This window comes from Mus musculus, chromosome 6 (genome assembly GCF_000001635.26).
Source record: "Mus musculus strain C57BL/6J chromosome 6, GRCm38.p6 C57BL/6J".
NCBI classification, from domain to species: domain Eukaryota; kingdom Metazoa; phylum Chordata; class Mammalia; order Rodentia; family Muridae; genus Mus; species Mus musculus.
In genome coordinates, this window is record NC_000072.6 from 41,334,339 (window position 1) to 41,359,133 (window position 24,795).

The 24,795-nt window shown below is 37.9% G+C and overlaps 1 protein-coding gene and 1 further gene across 1 annotated transcript; both read left to right on the top strand.

Annotated features, from left to right (window-relative positions):
- Tcrb (T cell receptor beta chain) overlaps window positions 1–24,795 on the top strand; it is a 667,076-nt gene that overhangs the window by 443,043 nt on the left and 199,238 nt on the right.
- Try10 (trypsin 10) lies at window positions 19,767–23,606 on the top strand. The gene is made up of 5 exons (NM_001038996.2): window positions 19,767–19,893; window positions 21,114–21,273; window positions 22,185–22,438; window positions 22,992–23,128; window positions 23,395–23,606. Exons 1-5 carry the CDS (start codon window positions 19,854–19,856, stop codon window positions 23,542–23,544), a joined length of 741 nt encoding a protein of 246 aa, NP_001034085.1. The 5' UTR covers window positions 19,767–19,853; the 3' UTR covers window positions 23,545–23,606.

The following is a 24,795-nucleotide window of genomic DNA, read 5'->3' on the forward strand; positions in this document are numbered from 1 at the left end:
GATGGTTCTGGAGCTGGCCATTAACATGGGAGGAATGTAGCTAAAATTGTGGCAATTGGGTCTGAGAGGGAAAAATGACCAGAAGCTGAAGAAATGGGAAATGAGAAAAAAACTGCTAAAACTGTCAATGCTGGCCTCATAGAATGTTTTAGTCCTATGACTGGCATGACTGTATGAGCTTCACATTCCTGAACAGCCATTCAGAGTTGTTGTATCTTCATGCTGGTTCTCGTTTATTTGCTCCTGGGCTTACTCCTATGTGGAAGGTCTGTCATATTGCCATGTCTGTCAGGCTTTTCAGACTGTTCACATACTTTTATTTTTCACACTCACGTTAGTGTGAGGTATTCAAAAAAAAGAGTCATGTGGATGGATTCATTTTTCCAGAGAAATTATCTAAAACTGGCATGCTTCCCCAAGGCCATAGGTGGATATGGAAATTATTGGAGCTTGTGAGACTGGGCCCAGGTGGCAGCTAAATTCTCTGCTGACAATTAAACCAGAAGTTCCAATGGAACACACTACCCACCCATTTTCCTTCTGGCATTTGCCTTCCTGAAAGAACATGAGTGCAGAATTTTCCATTTCCCTGATAGTGCACTATTTCTTACCACACCAGGTAAGTGGGAAAATCCATGTGTAGAAGGGATTACTTAATTATGAAAACAACTCACATGATCATTTTCTTATATAAAGTACTATCCATCTTTCTCACATCATCTCTTCTTAGTCATCCATTCCCTTTTTCCTGTGTCTTTTACTGTTCTATACACCCAGTTTTAATTCTAAGATTTTAGCCATAATATTTCTGTGCAATGTGTAAAGATTATTCTCATATTATTCAAATGCTCATTTCTGTATTTCACTATGTTTTCAATATGAATACAGCATTGTAAGATTTATGTTAAGAGTGTCCTGTCTTACAATAGAAATACCTACAAAGTCAACTAACTTAGGTCCATGGTGACTCACATAGACTGAACCATCAACCAACGCGCATGCAGGGCTAGAACGACTTCCTCAACCACATTTGTAGAAGAAGTGTGGCTTGGGATTCATGTGGGTCTCCTAACAAACTAGAGAGGGGACTGTCTCTGACACTGTTGTGTACCACTGGATTCCCTTCCTGTACCTGGACCACCTTCTTGGGCCTAAGAGGGAAAGGAGGTGCTAAGTCCTGCTGGTGTCCCAGGGCAGGGTTATACCCAAGGGGATCTCCCTCTTTACCTCAAAGGGAGGAGAATTATGGGGAGGGATTTGTAAGGGCAGGACTGGGAGGAGAGGATAGAGGGAGCTGCTATTGGGATTTAATGTGAATAATGTAAACAAAAAAATGCTTCTCCAATCTCAAGTTTGTGTAAACGATGCTTACAGTTTATTTCCTGCCTTGTCAATAAAGCCTGGAAAAGCCAATAACTAGATGATAAAGAAAATAGAGTGGGACTTCCTGGAGGAGAAAGGATTCTCAAAGAGAGGAAGGAAGAGGAAATTCAAGCAGGGAGTTAGGAAAATTAAACTAAAAGATTAGAATAGAATTTTAATGCCTAGTTACTGACCTTTTAAAATTGTTTTAAATTGTAAATAAATCTTGTTCTCTTTGTGTTGTTATTGCGGAACAGGTATGTATTTAAAAAATCTGCCACAGCATACACTTTCTGCATATATTTATAATAATATTGTTACATGGCTTTATGCAAGTAAAGCCTAAAACCAGATAAGGGGTCAAATTAGGGTGACAATGTTGCTGAAGAAGGGCAGGGAGAGAGCAAAAGGACACAGGGAACATGAACCAGAGACTAGAGGAGATGTTATAAGGGACCTAGGGGGCTAGAGATAAGGAAGGTGGCTGGGGGGAATCTACTAAACCATGATTTGGCTAATTTTTATACCAATTGTAAATTTAAAGAAAGGCCAGTAAACAGGGTTAATGTCTTTCTTCTGAGAGGGGTCTGTTGTAAGGAAACTGTTTTGTTTAAGAGGGCAACTCAGCTGTCTCATTTCATTTTGGTATTCTGGGTGCATCAAGGGGCCCCTGATATAATATTGGCTGAATGATAGCCTCATGTTTTTATGTTTCCCAGCCTTTAAAACTAGAAGCCAAACAATAAACTTCTCTCCTCTACAAACAAACAAAAAACCCACAGTATAAATTTCCTCCATAAATTTATAATATTATTGTTACACAGGATATGCCCTTTTATAAAGCAACTGTTTACTCTTATTATTTCTACCCTACTTACTATTTCTTTCATATCACACTTTCATGTTTTTCAACAAGGTAAAATTTCTGATTATGAAATCCAATGTTCCTCTGTATAATGAAGAAATTGTTTCTGTTTTCCTCTCAGGGGAAAAAAATGACAATTTAGTAAATGTCTTTAGGTTCAAGGCTGGCCATAAATAATCAGGTAATTTTCAAATAAATCTCTTTGTATCCCACTTGAAGCTCTTCAACTTGTGTGTGTATATAGCTTTCAATTTTCATGCCCTTGGTAAGTCCATTTGGAGATTTTATTTATTCAGAAGTTCTCTCTTTTTTTTTAAATTAGGTATTTTCCTCATTTACATTTCCAATGCTATCCCAAAAGTCCCCCATACACTCCCCCCCCACCCCCCTACTCACCCACTCCCACTTTTTGGCCCTGGCGTTCCCCTGTACTGGGGCATATAAAGTTTGCAAGTCCAATGGGCCTCTCTTTCCAGTGATGGCCGACTAGGCCATCTTTTGATACATATGCAGCTAGAGTCAAGAGCTCTGGGGTACTGGTTAGTTCATAATGTTGTTCCCCCTATAGGGTTGCAGATCCCTTTAGCTCCTTGGGTATTTTCTCTAGCTCCTCCATTGGGGGCCCTGTGATCCATCCAATAGCTGACTGTGAGCATCCACTTATGTGTTTGCTAGGCCCCGGCATAGTCTCACTAGAGACAGCTATATCAGGGTCCTTTCAGCAAAAATCTTGCTAGTGTATGCAATGGTGTCAGCGTTTGGAGGCTGATTATGGGATGGATCCCTGGATATGGCAGTCTCTAGATGGTCTATCCTTTTGTCTCAGCTCCAAACTTTGTCTCTGCAACTCCTTCCATGGGTGTTTTGTTCCCAATTCTAAGAAGGGGCAAAGTGTCCACACTTTGGACTTCGTTCTTCTTGAGTTTCATGTGTTTTGCAAATTGTAACTTATATCTTGGTTATTCTAGGTTTCTGGGCTAATATCCACTTATCAGTGAGTACATATCATTTGAGTTCTTTTGTGATTGGGTTACCTCACTCAGGATAATGCCCTCCAGGTCCAACCATTTGCCTAGGAATTTCATAAATTTATTCTTTTTAATAGCTGAGTAGTACTCCATTGTGTAAATGTACCACATTTTTTGTATCCATTTCTCTCTCGAGGGGCATCTGGGTTCTTTCCAGCTTCTGGCTATTATAAATAAGGCTGCTATGAACATAGTGGAGTATGTTTCTTTCTTACTAGTTGGAACATCTTCTGGATATATGCCCAGGAGAGGTATTGCGGGATCCTCTGGTAGTACCATGTCCAATTTTCTGAGAAACTATCAGACTGATTTCCAGAGTGGTTGTACAAGCATGCAACCCCACCAACAGTGGAGGAGTGTTCCTCTTTCACCACATCCTAGCCAGCATCTGCTGTCCCCTGAATTTTTGATCTTAGCCATTCTGACTGGTGTGAGATGGAATCTCAGGCTTGTTTTGATTTGTATTTCCCTGATGATTAAGGATGCTGAACATTTTTTCAGGTGTTTCTCAGCCATTCGTTATTCCTCAACAGAGCAATTGTGATAAAAATGGCATGGTACTGGTATAACGACAGAAAAGTAGACCAATGGAATAGAATTGAAGACCCAGAAATGAACCCACACAACTACGGTCACTTGATCTTCAACAAGGGAGCTAAAACCATCCAGTGGAAAAAAGACAGCATTTTCAACAAATGGTGCTGGCACAACTGGTGGTTATCATGTAGAAGAATGCGAATTGCTCCATTCCTATCTCCTTGTACAAAGGTCAAATCTAAGAGGATCAAGGAACTCCACATAAAACCAGAGACACTGAAACTTCTAGAAGAGAAAGCGGGGAAAAGCCTCGAAGATACTGGCACAGGGGAAAAATTCCTGAATAGAACAGCAATATCTTGTGCTGTAAGATCGAGAATTGACAAATGGGACCTCATGAAACTGCAAAGCTTCTTTAAGGCAAAAGACACCGTCAATAATACAAAAAGGCCACCAACAGATTGAGAAAGGATCTTTACCTATCCTAAATCAGATCGAGGACTAATATCCAATATATATAAAGAACTCAAGAAGGTAGACTCCAGAAAATCAAATAACCCCATCAGAAGTTCTCTTTTAATTTGGACATAAATGAGAACTCTCTGTGTTTTAAAGTAACAATGGTTATTTTTATTGCTAGATGAGTTGGTGAAACTGAAGTTTCTTCCATGGCTGGAGATGTCATTAAGTGATTTTCTTGATTAGATAATATGGAAGACCAACCTCAGATCTGGGCTACATCTTGTAGTGGCAGCCCCTAAAAGCACATTGCAAAATATTTGCTTTTTGTCTGCATTCCTCCATGCTCACTGGTAAGTTTGTAAATCCTATAATATTGTGAGATAATGATTTGCTGGTATTGGAACCTATATTATGACCTTTACAAGTTCAAGACAGAAAATGTCCCAGAATTGAAAGGGGAAAGTGGACACAAGGTCCCATCTCTATGAAAGAAGTTATTTACAACTATATCTTAGAAAGGAAATATTAGTTTTCTCCAATGGAGTGTCACTGGGTATATCAATCACAGATTAGGAAAGGCCACATGAACATGCAAGTTGATCAACAGAAAATAATATCCATTGTTATCTAATATACTTTTTTTAGGCTCTCTCTCTCTCTCTCTCTCTCTCTCTCTCTCTCTCTGTGTGTGTGTGTGTGTGTGTGTGTGTATCTTATTAATTTTTTGTGGTAGTTGATTTTTGTTTTTATGTTTTTGAAAGAGCAAGAAAGATGAAGTTGGTTGTGTAAAAAGTAGGATAATAAGTGAAGATGAGTAAGATTTTAATATACAAATTTAATTATTATCATAAGGAATAATAACTAAAGTACTGAATGAATTGGATGTAATGCTAGGCTAGACTAAGATATTTAGCGAAGAGTTAGAAATTATGAAAGAGAATCATATTGGTAGTACAAAACAGTATGAATCAGAAAATAATGCTAGGTTAGACTAAGATATTTAGCGAAGAGTTAGAAATTATGAAAGAGAATCATATTGGTAGTACAAAACAGTATGAATCAGAAAATATACAATGGAAACTATTACTAATAAGAGTAGCCAAGCTGAAGGAAAGAATACCAGGTGTTTGAGACAACCTTGAGAAATTATGAAAGTGGAGTGATGAAGTAAAAAAACAAGACTCTAATCTCCAGGACATCTGAATAGAAAGTCAAACACATAAGTCTGAGGTGCCTTCCTGCTGTGCTTTCCCTGAGAGGGTAGGTACGCTTGCTCCCTTGCTCTTTTCCTATTTGGTACTTCTGCTGAACTCTCATTTTTAGCACCTTACCAAATTTTCTTTTCTTTTTCTTTCTGCTAAAATGTTACAAAGAGTGGGTCTTACTGTGACATTTTCGAGGATGCATACTATTGTCCATTTTCCATATTGATTCTCCTATTACAGTCTTTGACATCCTCAATATTCAATCTTTACCCCCATTTTTCTCTAACCATCTCCATTCTACTTTTATGTATATATTTATCTTGGGAGTGAATAATGTAATATTTGGGGTTTTGAGAATTTTGCTTCACATGAAAAGCTCAAGTTCCATCCCTTTTCCCTGCAAATAACATTTTCTCTATCACTGACTTTAACTTCATGAATTTATGCATAAGTTTTGCTTTTAAATTCAGCATTCCACCCTGAGTCTTTTATTTGAAGAGTTAAGAACATTTATATTTAGTTGTTATTGAGAGCTAAGTACTAACTCGCCTAATTTTGCTGGTTCTTTTCCTGGTTTGGTTATATGTTGTTTGCTCCTTTCTTTCTCATCTATACATTTTAGTAGTTTCTATTATTATTATTATTATTATTATTACTAATTGTTGTTGCTGTTATCACTTAATTTGCCTTAACCTTTTTAAATTTAAACTCTTACCTAAAATAGATTTTTCCATTCACTACATTATGATCCCAATTTTCCCTCACTGAACACCTCTCCATCCATGGGGGCTCAGTTGGCACACAGTTCAATAAGATATACCCCATTCCTGGCACTGGAAGTTTTGTTTGGTGGTGAGAAATGACTAACTGAAGTTTTGTTTCCCCTGATATTTGGTGATTCAATCTAGATTTGATTTATTTATATAATTTTTAAAAACTTATACTGTAATAAGATTTGGTATACCGTCTTTTACAAATTCTATTTAGCCTTCAGTTTAGGTATCTGTCATGATTTTTCTTTCCTTACCTACCTTTTCTCTCCACTTCTCCATTTGATAATTTTGTTCCAACACCCCACCCATGTTTATCCATAATTATATAGTCCATTTCTTTTTCCTCAGGAGAACTTTTACATCCAACTAATCCCTTACTCTATACCTAACCTCTGGGATTATACGGATTGTAGCTTACATATTAAGGACTTAAAACCCCCCTATTGAGTCCTAAATGTAACAGTCTGGACCTTCGATGCAGTCCCCTAGCTCTGAATAAAGTCCATATGGTTACATTTAGCACCTGCTTGGCTCCTTTATGAGTCCTTGCTGTGCAAGTCCTTGCTGCACAAGGACTTGCATGTGAGGCACAAACTGAACAGTAGAGACAGCATTGGAGGCAACACACAGAAGAAATCCAAGCATAGACGAACCTCTGATCAGGTATGTTTGGAATTGTGCTTTTGTGCTAAAGAAAGAAAACAAACTGTGTATAAAAATCAGGTAAACATAGTTTCAAAATAATAAAATAACATCTTTAAGTAGAGAGTTAAATAAAATTTAAAAATGAATAAGACACTCAAGGATATAAGAAAATAATGCAGGATGTTTGGACCAATGAAAAGATAAATGACTTAATTGAAATGAGCATGATACTGATTACAATGATTATTATTTGGGTATTTTTTATTTTATTCTTAATTGCCACAGTGGCTTTCTATGCCTTCCTTTAAAAAATGGCTTTCAAGAAAAAGAGAAATATAAAAAGTAGAGACAAGCCTTAGAAGAAAAATTAGAAAAAAACGTAACTAGAAATGAGAAAGGTACTCAAATTAGAGACAGAGAAATTAAGACAAGAGCTTACTGAACCACCATGTAATGAAATCAAAAGTCAGCCAAAAGTTTTTAGAAAACTGATCTTAGATTATCCAACTACTATGCAACAAACACCAACACACAGTAGTTACCCAAGATATTGAAAAATTTGGATGGCATCTCATAAATATGATATAATTTAAAACATTTAAAGAAGCTCCCGCTTTATATGGTATATGTTCATGGTTCATGAAGCAAATGTTAATTTCTTGGGGGATTCAAATTAGATTAATCATCCAAGACTGGAAATGTATGTCAAAAGCAATATTAGAATCTGGTCCTCATTACAATGGTGATCATGGTAGTAAGAAGAAACAAAGTAGAAAGAACAGAGAAATAGGGACGAAAGTATCAAATTTTCCCAAATCAGATGCTAGGTAAAGGTCAATATACCAAAGTACAGACTCGAGTTGAATATGATGAGGCCACATTGGCATTACATTGTATTGCAGTTTTAAGTGCTTGAGATAAGATTGAAGTAACAAGAAAAAGGTCTAAACTATTTACTCACATTATACAGATTACAAAAGAAACAATCATTTACTTTTTACAAAGGAAGACCTTAGCTGTAAATTGAATGTTATCAGATTCAGATCCTACGAAAGCAGTGATAAAGTGATCTTTGGCTTTTGAAAATGCTAATCCTTTTCCTCTTTCTCCACATCCTCACCAGCATCTGCTGTCACCTCAGTTTTTGATCTTAGCCTTTCTGATTGGTATGAAGTAGAATCTCAGGGTTGTTTTGATTTGCATTCCCATGGTAACTAAGGGTGTTGAACATTTCTTTATTGGTGAGATTGCAAGCTGGTACAAACACTCTGGAAATCAATTTGGCAGTTCCTCAGAAAATTGGACATAGTACTATCTGTGAACCCAGCTATAACACTACTGGGCATATACCCAAAAGATGCTCTAACATGTAATAAGGACACATGCATGTTCATAGCAGCCTTATTTATAATAACCAGAAGCCAGAAAGAACCCAGATGTCCCTCAACAGAGGAATGGATACAGAAAATGTGGTACATTTATACAATGGAGTACTACTCAGCTATTAAAAACAGTGAGTTCATGAAAATCTTATGCAAAAGGATGGAATTAGAAAATATCATCCTGAGTGAGGTAACCCAATCACAAAAGAGCACACAAGGTATGCACTCACTGATAAGTGGATATTAGCTGAGAAGCTCAGAATACCCAAGATACAATTCACAGACCACATGAAGCTCAAGAAGAAGGAAGACCAAAGTGTGGAGATACAGAGACAAAGTGTGGAGCAGAGGCAGAAGGAAAGGCCATCCAGAGACTGCCCCACCTGGGGATCCATCCCATATACAGTTACCAAACCCAGACACTATTGTGGATGCCAGCAAGTGCTTGCTGACAGGAGCATGATACAGCTGTCTCCTGAGAGGCTCTGCCAGTGCCTGACAAATACAGAGGTGGATGCTCACAGCCAACCAATGGACTGATCACAGGATCCCCAATGGAGGAACTAGAGAAAGGACTGAAGGAGCTGAAGGGGTTTGCAGCCACTTAGGAGCAACAATATGAACCAACTAGTACACCAAGAGCTTCCAGGGACTAAACTACCAACCCAAGAGTACACATGGAGGGACCCATGGCTCTAGCCACATATGTGGCAGAGGATGGCCTAGTTGGTCATCAATGGAAGGAGAGGCCCTTGATCCTGTGAAGTCTTGATTCCCCAGTGTAGCATAATGCCAGGATAGGGAAGCAGAAGTGTGTGGGGTGGTGAGCAGGGGGTAGGAGGAGGGGGATAGGGAATTTTTGGAGGGGAATCAAGGAAAGACTATAACATTTGAAGTTTATTTATATATATATATAAAGAAAAATGCTAATTTTGAATGCATAATGATAATCAAGCACAAATAGTTGAGTGGATTAGAACTATAGCTGAATAGCTGATGATGTTGGGTCTCATTTATATGATGAAACTGTAATAGAAATAATCTGTAAAGGTTTTTAAAAATGCCCTACTGTCACATGTCTTTTTTTTTTTTTTTTTTTTTTTTTTTTTTTTTTTTTTTTTTTTTTTTCGAGACAGGGTTTCTCTTTATAGCCCTGGCTGTCCTGGAACTTACTTTGTAGACCAGGCTGGCCTCAAACTCAGAAATCCACCTGCCTCTGCCTCCGGACTGCTGGGATTAAAGGCATGTGCCACCATGCCCAGCCTGTTACAAGTCTTAATTGTGATAATCAAGGTCATTTCAAAAGAAACTGTAGGTAGAGCAAGCTAACTCCAAAAGAAGGTCTGAGCTTTCTGGAGCATGCATTAGGTGTGGGAAAGGCCAGTATTGAACTAATAAATGCAAATCAACAAGAGATAAACAGGGTAACCCCTTGTCAGGAAATTCCCAAGAGGGTGTCTTACCAGTCTTGATATTAAAAATCATATCAGCCATTTCAGGTCAGCAGCAGAGAAACTCATCCACAGAATAATTAAACAACACTGCTCTGATGATAGGCATTAACAATCCAGATATCAATGTCAGAGCAGCTTCAACAGATTATATTAAAAACTCAGAAGAGAACAGAAAACAAGTAGGTTGGAAAACTACTGTAAATGATCAGAGGACAATTACAAATAATATTGAAATTGAAGGCATGGTAGGCATAGGAGCAGATATAACAATATCATGAGAACCTTAATCCCCATATTGGCCTTTAAAGTAAGTAGATATTCAATTTTAGGAGTTTTGAACTTTATTCCAGATAAAACACAGTATAAAATGGCCTAAATGTATAGGTACAGAAAGTCAAGTAGAAAAAATTAAAACCATATGTGGCTAATTCAGTCATGGATTTATGGCGAAGAGATCTATTGCAACAATGGAAAACATGGATTAGCATTCCTCCAACTCCAGGGACAAGACATAAAATAGGAAATGTTCCTGATCAAGGTATTGAAAAATGTTACTGAGAGCAGTCACAGACTATCCAGGATATACATAAGCAGAACACAGCAGAGGCTTATTCACAAACTTTATATGAAGGAACCAATGTTGGCAAAACACCAGTGGCCCTACATTTAAGGTGATTGACTCATGGACCTGTTTGGGGAGAGCAATGACTTATAACAAGAGAAAAATTACAGGCACTAGAACAGCTTGTCCAAGATCAAGTCAAGGCTTAATACAAAGAAGAGTCTACCAGCCCTTGGAATTCTCCTATATTGGTCATTAAAAAGGAGCTAGAGAAAGTACCCAAGGAGCTAAAGGGAACTGCAACCCTGTAGGTGGAACAACAATATGAACTAACCAGTACCCCGGAGCTCTTGTCTCTAGCTGCATATGTATCAAAAGATGGCCTAGTCGGCCATCACTGCAAAGAGAGGCCCATTGGACTTGCAAACTTTATGTGCCCCAGTACAGGGGAACGCCAGGGCCAAAAAGGGGGAGTGGGTGGGTAGGGGATTGAGGGGGTGGGTATGGGGGACCTTTGGGATAGCATTGAAAATGTAAATGAGGAAAATACCTAATAATAAAAAAATGTTAAAAAAAAGAAATTTAAAAAGTGAAAGATCTAACAGATCTGAGAGCAATGAATAAAATCATTCAGCCAATGGTCTCCTTACAGTCTGGAATTCTATTGACTTATTTATTATCTAAAGCATGGCCTATTATGGTGACTTATTTTAAAGATTTCTTTTTCACAATCCCTTTGCACAAACATAGTAGGGAAAGGTTTGATCTCTCAGTACCTACTTATATCAATAGTTGCCCAATAAAAAGGTATGTTTGGAAAGTTCTTCCACAAGAAATCTTTAATAGTCCACCTCATGTCAATATTTTATACTTTAGAAATAATGTATAAGCAGTTTCTTTAGTCCATAATTTGCCATATATAGATGATATATTGCAGGTTGACTCAGATAACAATATCTTAGGAAAAATATTTGATGAAGTAAAAAGAATTTTGCCTTGTTGGGAATTACAAATTGCTCCTGAAAAAAAAAAAATACAAAGAAAAGAATCTTATCTAGACTATAAAATAGATATAGAAAAAAAAAGTTCAACCACAGAAATAGACTGTCTTAGTCAGGGTTTCTATTCCTGCACAAACATCATGACCACAAAGCAGCTGGGGAGGAAAGGGTTTATTCAGCTTACACTTCCATACTGCTGATTATCACCAAAGGAAGTCAGGACTGGAACTCAAGCAGGCCAGGAAGCAGGAGCTGATTCAGAGGCCATGGAGGGATGTTCTTTACTGGCTTGCTTCCCCTGGCTTTCTCAGCCTGCTCTCTTATAGAACCAAGACTACTAGCTCAGAGATGGTCCCACCCACAAGGGGCCTTTCCCCCTTGATCACTAATTGAGAAAATGCCTTACAGCTGGATCTCATGGAGGCATTTCCCAACTGAAGCTCCTTTCTCTGTGATAACTCCAGCTGTGTCAAGTTGACACAAAACTAGCCAGTACAGAGACCAATTACAAATTCTTTTTTAAAATATGATTTATTGACTTTCCATCCCAATATCAGATTCTCCTCTTCCCAGTATCCCCTTCTCATCCCCTTCTCATCCCCTCCTCCCTTCCTCCTCTGACAAGGTGATGGCCCCTGGGTATCATCATTCTACTACCCATACATCAGTCACTACAGGACGGTGCATCCTCTTTTATTGAGGCCAAACAATGTGCATCCTCTTTTACTGAGGCCAAACAATGTGGCAAAATTAAGGGAATGGGATACACAGGCAGGCAACAAATTTAGGGACAGCACCCACTCCAGTTGCATGAAGATCAAGCGTGTGGAAACCTTACATCCAGTCCATGCTTGCTCTTTGATTAGTGGTTCAGTTTTTGGGAGTTCAAAGGTTCATGTTAGTTGACACACTTTTTCTTCCTGTGAAGACTATCCTCTTCTGATTTGTCACTTCTCCCCCCAACTCTGTCACAATACTTCTGGAGCTCTATCTGATGTTTGGTTGTGGGTCTCTGCATCTGTTTCAGTGTGCTGTTGAGTGAAGCCTCTCAAAGGACACTTATGCTAGGATCCTGTCTGCAAGCATAACAAAGTATCTATCACATCTATCTCAGAAAATACAAATCAGAAGAGCCCAATTAAGAACTCTTAATGGTTTTCTAAACTTGCTGGGAGATATTAATTACTTAGAGCATATAATTGGATTAATTATTCAAGAGCTAGGTGATTTATTTTAAAGCTTACAAGGAGATAAGGCCTTGAATAGTTCAAAAAAATTAATAGCTGAAGTTCACAAAGAATTGGCTCTGGTAGAAAATAACTTACATTAATTTTATATCTAGCCACCTTGCTGAAGTTGTCTATCAGGTTTAGGAGTTCTCTGGTGGAATTTTTGGGGTCACAAGTATACTATCATATCATCTGAAAATACTGATATTTTGACTTCTTCCTTTCCATTTTGTATCCATTTGAGCTCTTTTTGTTGTCTAATTGCTCTGGCTAGGACTTCAAGGACTATATTGAATAAGTAGAGAGAGAGAGTGGGCAACTTTGTCTAGTCCTAGATTTTAGTGGAATTGCTTCAAGTTTCCATTTAGTTTGATGTTGGGTACTGGTTTGCTGTATATTGCTCTTACTATGTTTAGGTGTGGGCCTTGGATTCCTGATCTTTCCAAGACCTAAAATGAAGGGATGCTGAATTTTGTCAAATGCTTTTTCAGCATCTAATGAAATGATCATGTGGTTTTTTTTCCTTTGAGTTTGTTTATGTAGTGGATTACGTTGATGTGTTTCCATATATTTGAACCATCCCTGCACCCCTGGTATGAAGCCTAATTGATCACTGCCAATGGGACAAAACAGCAACCAATGGATTGGGAAAAGATCTTTACCAGTCCTAAATCCAATAGAGGGCTAGTAATGAATATATACAAAAAATTCAAGAAGTTAGTCTCCAGTAAACTAAACAACCCTATTAAAAATGGGGTACAGAGTTAAACAAAAAATTCTCAACTGAGGAATGCCAAATGGCTGAGAAGCACCTAAAGAATTGTTCAACATCCTTAGTCATCAGGGAAATGCAAATCAAAACAACCCTGAGATTCCTCCTCACATCAGTTAGAATGGCTAAGATCAAAAACTCAGGTGACAGTAGATGCTGGAGAGGATGTAGAGAAAGAAGAACACTCCTGCATTGCTGGTGGGATTGCAAGCTGGTACAAGCACTCTGGAAATCAGCTTGGTGATTCCTCAGAAAATTGGACATAGTACTATCTGAGAACCCAGATATAACACTACTGGGCATATACCCAGAAGATGCTCCAACATGTAATAAGGGCACATGTCCCACTATGTTCATAGCAGCCTTATTTATAATAACCAGAAGCCAGAAAGAACCCAGATGTCCTCCAACAGAGGAATGGATACAGAAAATGTGGTACATTTATACAATGGAGTACTACGCAGCTATTAAAAACAATGAATTCATGAAAATCTTATGCAAAAGGATGGAACTAGAAAATATCATCCTGAGTGAGGTAACCCAATCACAAAAGAGCATACAAGGTATGCACTCACTGATAAGTGGATATTAGCTGAGAAGCTCAGAATACCCAAGATACAATTCACAGACCACATGAAGCTCAAGAAGAAGGAAGACCAAAGTGTGGAGATACAGAGACAAAGGGTGGATCAGAGGCTGAAGGAAAGGCCATCCAGAGACTGCCCCACCTGGGGATCCATCCCATATACAGTTACCAAACCCAGACCCAAGTGCTTGCTGACAGGAGCCTGATACAGCTGTCTCCTGAGAGGTTCTGCCAGTGCCTGACAAATACAGAGGTGGATGCTCTCAGCCAACCAATGGACTGATCACAGGATCCCCAATTGAGGAACTAGAGAAAGGACTGAAGGAGCTGAAGGGGTTTGCAGCCACTTAGGAGGAACAAAAACAAAAACCAACCAGTGCACCCAGAGCTCCCAGGGACTAAACTACCAACCAAAGAGGGGAGACCCATGGCTCCAGCTGCATATGTGGCAGAGGATGGCCTAGTTGGTCATCAATGGAAGGATAGTCCCTTGATCCTGTGAAGCCTTGATTTCCCAGTGTAGGGTAATGCCAGGACAGGGAAGCAGGACTGGGTAGGTTGGTGTGCAGGGGGAGGGGAATGTGATAGGGGGTTGTTGGAGGGGAAACCAGGAAAGGGGATAATATTTGAAATGTAAATAAATAAGATATCTAAAAAAAAAAAGATATTGCAAGGTGCACATGTAGACTGTTAGGATCCAGTGATGGCTTGTATTTTACTTATATTGTATATAGTTATATTGGCTTATATTTATTTATATTTAGTTTACTTCTATTCATTCTCCCACAAGGACTCTTATGTAGTGAGAAGATAATGGATATTTTTAGCACATGAACAGGTAAAAAATTAAAGACCTGAATTGATTCTAAAAGGAAAAAATGGGACTTTGACAATTAACAGGAGTAGACCCATCAGAAATTGTCGTACCTTTACTAATACTGAAATTGCCTCGTTATTTGTATAAGATGAACGTTGGTAAAAAGCTTATGGTAATTTGGGGGAGAAATTAACAGCAAATAACCAAGAGTAAAAGACTGCAATTTGTAAAAGAACCAATTTGGATTTTCCTTCAGACGACAAAATGAACACCAACCTGAAACCCCTTCATTCTATAATGTTGCAGGTTAATCAGAAAAGTGAGATTATATGTCAGAAAAAAACAAGTAAAGTGTCTCAGAGCCTGTGTGATTCAATTCAAGAATCAGAGTTGTACTATTAAATTTTCTTGGATCTTTTAATAAGGTCACTGACTCTTAATGTGTGGAAAGAGTTGTTTTGCACATAGAAAGTGCTAAACTTATTCAGAATGATTCAGAATTAACATCACTATATATTCAACTACAACAAGCTGAAATAGAAGTCATCTGATCTGTATAACATATATATATATGGGATATGATATGATATATATATATATATCATCCTGAGTGAGGCAACCCAATCACATATCATATCATATCATATCATATCATATCATATCATATCCCAACAAGGAAGGCCTCAGGCACAAGGTAACGATGAGATAGACCATCTCTTAATACAAAGGGCAGTAAAAGTTTCAGAATTTCATAGGAAACACCATGTTAACAGCAAAAGTTTGAAGAAAGATATTTCTATCCATTGGCAACAAAACATGAAAATTATATGGAAATATTGTATCTGTTCTATGCAAACTCCATTACCTGCAGGGTATAACCCAAAGGGTATCCTGAAAAATAAAAATAAAATCTATCAAATGGATGGGCTGTATTTTGCAGAGTTTGGAAAATTGAAGTATGTGCATCATAGTATAGATACATATCCAGGATTTCAATGAGCTCTAAGTTCTGAAAGACCAACTCTGAACTTACTTACTAGATGTTATGGCTATTATGAGCATGCCTGTACAAATTAAGACTAACAATGCTCCAGCATGTTTCTTCAGTAAAATGAAAATGTTATACTTGTCCTCTCGGATATCTTGTCCTTTTTATACAATGTAAAGCACGTTACAGATATACCACACAATTCTACAGGACAAACAGTTGTAAAAGTATATAATTATCCTTTAAAAGAGATGGTTAGTATACAGAAAAGGGTAACAAAGACCCCCAGAGTTATATCACATAGTGCTTTATTAACTATAAATATTGTAAATGCTAATGAGCAAAACCCAACAGTTATTGAGACACTTAAATGTGAAAAAAAACTGCTGAATTAAACCATTCTTATTTTTTTTTAAGGATGTCTTAACTTCAAAGTAGAAGGCAAGAAATGTGCTGTGTTGGTGGGAGGGAGGACTTGCCTTTCTTTCAACAGAAGAAAAAAAAAAGCTGTAGATTTCATGATAACTAATAAAGATTAGATTTGCCTAAAGGAGACCTCCTGTAAAGCTTGTTTGCAGACATGAAGAAAGAAACTAAGGAAAACACCAAAATAGGTAACATGAATGCTGATACCGCTACATAGGAACAGCTCTAACACTGGCTGAGATATCAGTGTCTCCAGCCTGGACTTCAGCTACACAGAGCAAATAGATCTTGTTGGCTATAGAGTCCTCAGGAATTTTTTATTACATGTCATCTTTTCATGAGGCATGGTTGGAAATTTATATTAGAGTTTGGCTATACATTCCAAATGTATTATAAAGTTTTGATTCATTTCACTTGGCCAAACATAGAGTAGATAATTATCTTTAGCTGATTTGTGCACATTCCATATGTATTAGTGCAGTAATGTATAGTGCCTTTAAAGGTTTATATGGCTACAGAGCAAAAGGACCAGACACCAAATAAGATAAGACAAATATCACAGGTGATCCAGCTGCACACATTGCCAGAATTATGTTTCCTCAAAAATCTGCATCTAGGACAACTTAAAAAGACTAGCTAAGATACTCAAGACTTACAAACTGTTCCAGCCAGGACTTGAGTTAAGCCCTTCACTTTCCTGTCACATAGAGACTGGACAGTAAATGATACAGCTAGCTTTCCTAGTACTAAGCCAATATCTTAGGTTTCATAGGGCCTCCAAAAGATGTCATTGCCCATATACAGCCAGAAGCAATCCTAGAAAATGACTCCCCATTCTCAAGAGATAGGGGTGAGTGGGTTTTGGTCATTCAATGTGTGGTGGATGATTGTCATTATTTAAAGGGTTGTCAGTAACAATTTATTAATGGTCTCGGTCACAGAGGAAAGAAGGCATAAATACTCAGGGATCTGTTTTTCCTCTCCTCTATCCCTCTTTGTCTTCTATCCAGTGTTAGGAGAAATAAGGGGAGAAATGATGAAAAGAAAAAGGGGAAATGCAGAAATGATAGAGTAAAACGGTAAATTACTGACTCTACATTTAAACTGAAGAATATCAACAAGCCAAATAGTTTTACATTGGTTTAGATTATTATAAATTGATACAAATTAAGGTTATATTTTGCTACAACATACTGCCTATATGTTTTAACTCTTTTCTGAGGTATTGTTCCTATGCATCTCATTTAAAAATGTAATGTGACATTCTAGTCCTTAAAATATGCTACTGAAAACTGTTTAGAGTAATTAAGAAGTAAAAGGTAGCCATAAATCTATCAAATCTGTGGTCATCTAAGGTACTGGTTTAGTTTATTTAAGAAATAAGCTTTATTTAGTCTCCTGCAGATGTTTTCAAAGATGAACAGATAATAGATAACTAGAAACAAGAAATATTTCCTTATTCAGATATACTCTAGATTCACAGATGATCTTCAGACACTTCAGAGATCTACATAATGTGGCATTTAAAGATGTCTTATTCATAAGATGCTTTTCATGACAGGGAGACACAACAGCTTTTGGTGGCATCTCCATATTACTTTAATGAATATTATGGTCATCCAAGAACCTCCTTATGGAGTATGCTTCAGATACAGCAAAGCTAGAAACTTGGAAAAACAAAAAACAAACAAACAAACCACTGTCCTTGGTTCAGTTGTGAACAGAATGCTCTCCCAGCAATGCACAATCAGGGCACAAAGAATGTCAACTGATGAACTTTGCCAGGACAAGGTAGGCACATCTTTCATAGTTCCTGCTTTACAGAGAAGTCTGTCAAATACACTGGTCCAGAAGGCTGAAGACAGATACTTTATATTTCAATGAAAACTTGGGTGACTTTCCAGGTTTCAAGCAACCTCTGTAATTTCTGTAGTTTTGAAAGCTTCTTGTCCTGCACTTTCAGTTTATTCAGGTAATATTTATCCTTCTCTAATATTTATTCTTCTCAGGTGTCTGATGGGGTTGAAGATTAGATAGTTATAATCTCAAAATTGATCTTAAAGACATTTATAAGTTGATAATGCAAGTTATGATGGAAAGTGATTCAGGGACAGAACTTTGAAGTCATCAAAATAGAGATAGTGGATAGAGAATGGAGCACTTTATCCAAAGGTGACTAATACAAATGGACTGGACATTGTGAATATAATTCTTACCTGATAGTTTTCATAATTTTTCTTATTGTATGTAATTAATATTAGAGAAAGAACCTTTTTTGAACTAACAGGGGTAGATATTGGAGTAATGTCTTATGCATTGGGTAAAGATTATCTCTTTATTAAACAAATACTGATTTCTGAACCAACAGTGATATGCTTACAAGCCAGGCTTTGGGTATTGTTAATAATCAGTGATTTGTAAATACTTCCTCTCTCAGCTTTTTATTGGTTTAAATACAATGCTTATGGCCTATAGCAAAGGCAAGAAAGGAAGGTGGGACAGAGAGGAAATCTGAAAAGTGCCAGTCCAACAGAGAGGAGGAGGCTAGACCAGTATTAGATACTGAGAGGTAGAAACCATGTGGCAGGCATAGATAATATGTATGGGTTAATATAAGTTGTAAAAGTAAAATAAAAAGGGAAGAAGGGAGGGAGGGAGGGAGGGAGGGAGGGAGGGAGGGAGGGAGGAGTAACCATAAACAAAATCTATACCTCACACATGATACTGAAAAATGAAATTATGTAAACAGTCTGCAAATCCCAGCAGACATGGCAATGTGACAGACATTCCACTTATGAATGAGGCCAGGAACAAATAAATAAGAAACAGCATCCAGAGATGCATTATGTTCATATATACATATATAAGTATGAATGTGAATATTTCTGAATATAATCTGCTTGTTCTGTATAACTTATTTATTTGTATGTTTTCAAGCCTGACTATTTGCCACTGGATAACCAATTGGTGTGCTTAGTGTGCTCTTCCCTGGGAAGATCACGTATTCCAATCCCAGTCTTCCTTAGTTTCCTCTTGTTCTTTGTGTAGGCTTAAACCACTTTAGAGTTTTTGTTTGTTTGTTTGTTTGTTTGTTTTTTCTGATCGACAATGGTGTGGCCATTAGTGTAGTATGTGTTCACTTAATATTTAGGACTTTATGTGACTATGGGTGCATCTTCTGATATTATTAAAGGAGACAATCCCTTGGAAAACTCCCTAATCTCTTGGCTCTTAGAGTTGTATTACTCCTTCTTCAACAATGGTCCTGAGCCTTGGATATGGGACTGCTTTGTAGATATTTCCCACCTAATAGTACCAGGTCTTCGACAAATAATTTCCAATGAGGTTAGGGTATATCTAATAAATTAGGCCATTCTTTTTATTAATTATTTTATTTACTTACATTTTAAATATTGTCCCCCTTCTTGGTAAGAAGGCCATTCTTTACTATCTAACCTCTTTATATCTTCCTAAGAAGACCATTTTTTAATTATTTTTATTTTTATTTTTTGCTAAGCCTCCTTTCAAGAATCAACAGTTATCCTTCTCTGAGCCAAGAAGAAAATTTTCCTTATCACATGTCCCTAACCTACCTACAGAAAAGTCAAACAAAGCAGTGATAATGTGAGTCTCTGGAAAGGGGAAAGCTACAGGTGTGCTCCTGTAGTAGCAGACGGAGCCCTCCCCTTAGTATCTCCTTCTCCCTGCACTGGGGTATAAAGGCAAGCTTTCCCACAGTGTTCACTGCCTGCTGTCACAATGAGTACACTCCTGTTCCTGGCCCTTGTGGGAGCAGCTGGTAAGTTCCATGATTTAACTTGGGTCCTGTTCTTTCTTATAGAAGCTGTGAATCCCACCACTAAGGATCATTTTTCGCCCTATCAAAACTCCAATGTCCTCTTTCTTCCTCCAGCAGTAGTAGCTCTGTCTCCAGTCTTTCAAGTTTTTCTGTAAGGTTAAGGTTTATTACCCCTTCCTTGCTCATCTAATATGTGATCAGAAATGAAAGCATATGGTTCCAGGAAATGAACCAGCAGGTCTTCTGCATGGGTCCAACAGACTGGGGATAACTCAGCCCAAGTCATCTGTACAAGAGGAATACTCCTAAGTTGAAAGTTGTACTCTTCATTATACTAGAAATTATTATCTTAAAATTCTAACCTTAGGAGTCTGGAACAATGACTTTTTATTAGGATGGGCATTTATGTATATATATATAAAATCTTCCCTTGTGACCCTCAATGCCAGAGTGGTCACTGTGGCTCTGCCTAGGCCCTCTGTACCTGCAGGTAATTAATGTTGCATATCTCTCTCTCTCTCTCTCTCTCTCTCTATATATATATATATATATATATATATATATATGTATATATATATATATAATACGTGTATATATATCATATATATTATATATTAAATATTACAATGTATTGGATACATAAACATGCAATTAAACTTAAAAAACAATTATCTTCCAGAATAACATCACATTCCTCTGTCCTATGTAAAGCCTACTCTCTCTTTGTCCTTAATATGCAGATGAACTATAAAGCTTGTGGGTACATTAAAATCTCTATATTTTCAGGATATTTTGAAGATGCAGTTCAAACTGCATTAAGCTATTTAAGCTCTGTAAGACACATCAATGAAAGATCAAGGGAGGTAGTGAATCAACCATCTCTGCATCCTATTCCTGCAAGCTGAGAACATCACTTGCCCTTTCCCTGGTAACCCATCAAAATGTAGTCACATACAGAGTACTTTGCTACTGTAAATTTAAGATAATAATGTCCAGCATAATGAGAATTTTAACTTTCAATTTAGGAGTATTCCTCTACAGTCTCTCTATGTTGGGCAAACATTTATTTTTTCCTACAGGGATACAGTGTTACCTTCTTGCCTTCTTTCTTGCCTTCTATTATTGCACTCTTTAAGGATGCCTAGTCAGAGGCCTGAAGGAGTCACCTTCCAGCACCTTCATGAATTTTCTCCTCAATGATCTTTTTTTTTTAATTGAAGTTGCTTTCCCTGTGGATGATGATGACAAGATAGTTGGAGGATACACCTGCCGAGAGAATTCTGTTCCCTACCAGGTGTCCCTGAACTCTGGCTACCACTTCTGTGGAGGTTCCCTCATCAATGACCAGTGGGTGGTGTCTGCAGCTCACTGCTACAAGTCGTAAGTGGTGGTCCCTAATGGTACAGAATTCAAATTTGGCCTTTCTGCAGACACAGTATAAGATCAGGCAAGAACTAAGGTTGTAAAGTAAACAGCAGTAGTCAGAAGGGAAAGATTACCAACTAAAACATTTTTATGAGTTTGGGAAGAGTAAGTATACAGAATAAGAAGCCGTTCACATTCCTAAACAATCAAAAATAAATTAATGATATACATATTGAAGGCAAGGAAAATTGACTTTAGGATAAAAAGAACCAAATTCGAAGTCACAAAAAGACTATCTCAAAGACTAATACTGTGTTCTAAACTCAGAGTTTTCAGTGAATGTCAACAGTCTGTAAGCGTACTAAAACATTATCTTTTGACTAATTTCACCATATAGAGAGAAGTCAGAGTTAGTTTCTATACCAGATAGTATCAGACCTGAATACACATCAGTTTCAGCCAGTTTATTGAGAAAGTCTAGGAAAAGAACCTAGAAAGTAAATTCATAGCAAATTGGAAGTAGCAAAGCTACATGGATCAAGACTATCTTATCCCAAATTTGACTAGACCCATCAGAATAATAGTTCTTAAGAGGAAAGGATTTAAGGTGGTTTACATTTTGCAAAGAGACAGGACAAATGAAGAAACAAGAAAGTATGTGTATGCAAAGGGGGGAGATGTAGTTTTGAGGAGATTCCCACAGCAGTCTTTCATGCCAATCATATTTTGCTCCCCCCCCCCCCCACCTTTTGAAGCAGAGAGTAATTGGGTTTCACAATTGTAGTTGCACATCACAACTCTACTTCTGTTATATTAGGCAAGTCCTCTTCCCCATTCCAGATATATTCAGCAAAAAGAGTTCGATGACTCGGAGCTACTTGGGGTTAATGGAGAGGAAGATCCTCATACACTTCTCTTCCCAACAGCCGCATCCAAGTGAGACTGGGAGAGCACAACATCAACGTCCTGGAGGGCAATGAGCAGTTTATCGATGCTGCCAACATCATCAAGCATCCTAAATTCAAAAAGAAGACTCTGGACAATGACATCATGCTGATCAAGCTGTCTTCTCCTGTGACCCTCAATGCCAGAGTGGCCACTGTGGCTCTGCCCAGCTCCTGTGCAGCTGCTGGCACTCAGTGCCTCATCTCTGGCTGGGGCAACACCTTGAGCTCTGGCGGTGAGTAGGCTACTTTGTTGGCTTCCTTTACAACTTTCCAGAACCATTCAGGTTTCTACTCTTAAGTCACTGGATTCTAAGATGAAAATACATTGCAAGTACACTGAGATGTGCAGTGGGTATTAGAGAGAGTTGCACACAAAATGACCTTGATCACAGAATGTAAACAGAACAGATGAAAAAATTCTATTATTACTTCCATAAATGATATCAATAATCACTATTTTGGAATCCATGTTTCTTGCTGGGCCTTAATATGTAGAATAACGCCCAGTTATCAAAAACAGTTCGGGCTGGTGAGATGGCTCAGTGGGTAAGAGTACCCGACTGCTCTTCCAAAGGTCCTGAGTTCAAATCCCAGCAACCACATGGTGGCTCACAACCATCTGTAACAAGATCTGACTCCCTCTTCTGGAGTGTCTGAAGACAGCTACAGTGTACTTACATATAATAAATAAATAAATCTTAAAAAAAAAAAAAAAAAGAGTTCACCACTGGCATGTTGATGGCTATTCTGCACTGAATCACTTTCCTTCTTATCTTTTCCTCAAAGTGAACAACCCAGACCTGCTCCAGTGCCTGGATGCTCCACTGCTGCCTCAGGCTGACTGTGAGGCCTCCTATCCTGGAAAGATCACCAAGAACATGATCTGTGTTGGCTTCCTGGAGGGAGGCAAAGATTCCTGCCAGGTAATTGGCTTCACTCTCACAAATATAATTTGTTTTCCTAGGATTGGGGTTAGCAGGCCCAAGTGTATGAGGCAGGAAGTTTCCTGTAGTGAATCCATGGAAAAGTGAGGAGGGCTATTCTGGAGGTTATTTCAACATGTCAGCCAGAACAGAGGATGGACTAACCAAGGGAGGCAAAGCATGGCTAGAATGGCATCTTCAGGTCAGAGTAATGTGATCCTTTTTCCTTGTGCCTCTTCCTTCAATACTGTATTTCTCCCTTCCAGGGTGACTCTGGTGGCCCTGTGGTCTGCAATGGACAGCTCCAGGGCATTGTTTCTTGGGGCTATGGCTGTGCCCAGAAGGACAACCCTGGTGTGTACACCAAGGTCTGCAACTATGTGGACTGGATTCAAAACACCATTGCTGCAAACTAAGCATCCTAATCCCTATGAAGTCACTATGCCAATAAACTGAATTTTTTCTTACTTTCTGAGTCTCTGTCTGATCTCTTGCTTTTTTCAATGGGAAATATATCTTATTTGAAGTCATTTTTCTTTACCATTGATATGTGACAAGCATCCTACAGCTCCATATATGTTGAATGGAATAGTATTTCAGTAGTAGCTGAAACGACAAAAGCAATTAGAAGAAAAACATAGTAGAACATTCATGCTAAAAATGTTCTTAATAATCATTTATGTTTACATGTGATTTTTTTTTTTTACTGAGCACTTTCATAAACCAAAATTTTGTTCAGGAATAAATAACATATTTTAAATTGGAAAATCTTGAATGAAAGTTTTCTTTACAAGTTAATGTGATTCATAGGCACCATGGCTGGATGTGATTGTTTGTTGCCTCCCTCCTTTGGAGGCTTGCATAGCACCTTCTGGTATTATAGAAGCCAATCCTAAAAAAGAAGGCATTCAAATCAGATCAGCTCAGGGGCCTCTGGGTCCTGTGCCTTAAATTCATGGTGTGTTCAACAAAAGGGACTTACCTTCCATCTCTCTGGGTAAAAGAAGTGTAATAAGCAATAGCCCATAGTGTTTCTGCAGTCTTTTTGAAAACCCTGAGAATATCTCAAAACAGGACTTTTCAAAGGCAGGGTCATTGTCATTTTGTTAGATGGTCTTTGGCTCTTGAAGGGTGTATTGCTAGTACCAGATAGGAGCCTTCAGTGATAGATAGTATGTGTCATCTTCCAATTGGTTTCTAGGTTAAGATCTTTTACAATGTTCCATTCATTGACCTGAAATGTTGATGATCTCATTTTTTTTCAATAAAATAATCTTCCACATATATGTACCACATTTCATTATATACTCATTTGTTTGAAAGGTGTTTAGATTGTTTCAATTTCCTAGCTAAGATGACTAACCTGGCAGTAACCTGTCACTCTGTACTTGAAGTACTTAACCTCCCAACAAAAGGGAAAGTATGACTGATACTATATTCCTGATCAGGACTATTTAAATAATTCTATAATCCCTAAGGAAATGGAAGCAGACATTAAAAGTCTCTCCATTAGCCTCCCACAAAAGCCCAGGGCCAGATGGTTTTAGTGCAAATTTCTACTAGACTTTCAAAGAAGAGCTAATATCAATACTCCTGAAACTATTCCATGTAACAGAAACTGAAAGAACATTTCCGAAATCATTCTATGAGATTAGTCACCAGGGTTC

Coding starts and splice junctions, on each gene's coding strand:
- Try10 (NM_001038996.2), top strand. CDS start 19,854: ATGAGTACACTCCTGTTCCTGGCCCTTGTGGGAGCAGCTG. Junction 19,894..21,113: donor GGCCCTTGTGGGAGCAGCTG/GTAAGTTCCATG, acceptor TTTTAATTGAAG/TTGCTTTCCCTGTGGATGAT. Junction 21,274..22,184: donor GCAGCTCACTGCTACAAGTC/GTAAGTGGTGGT, acceptor TCTTCCCAACAG/CCGCATCCAAGTGAGACTGG.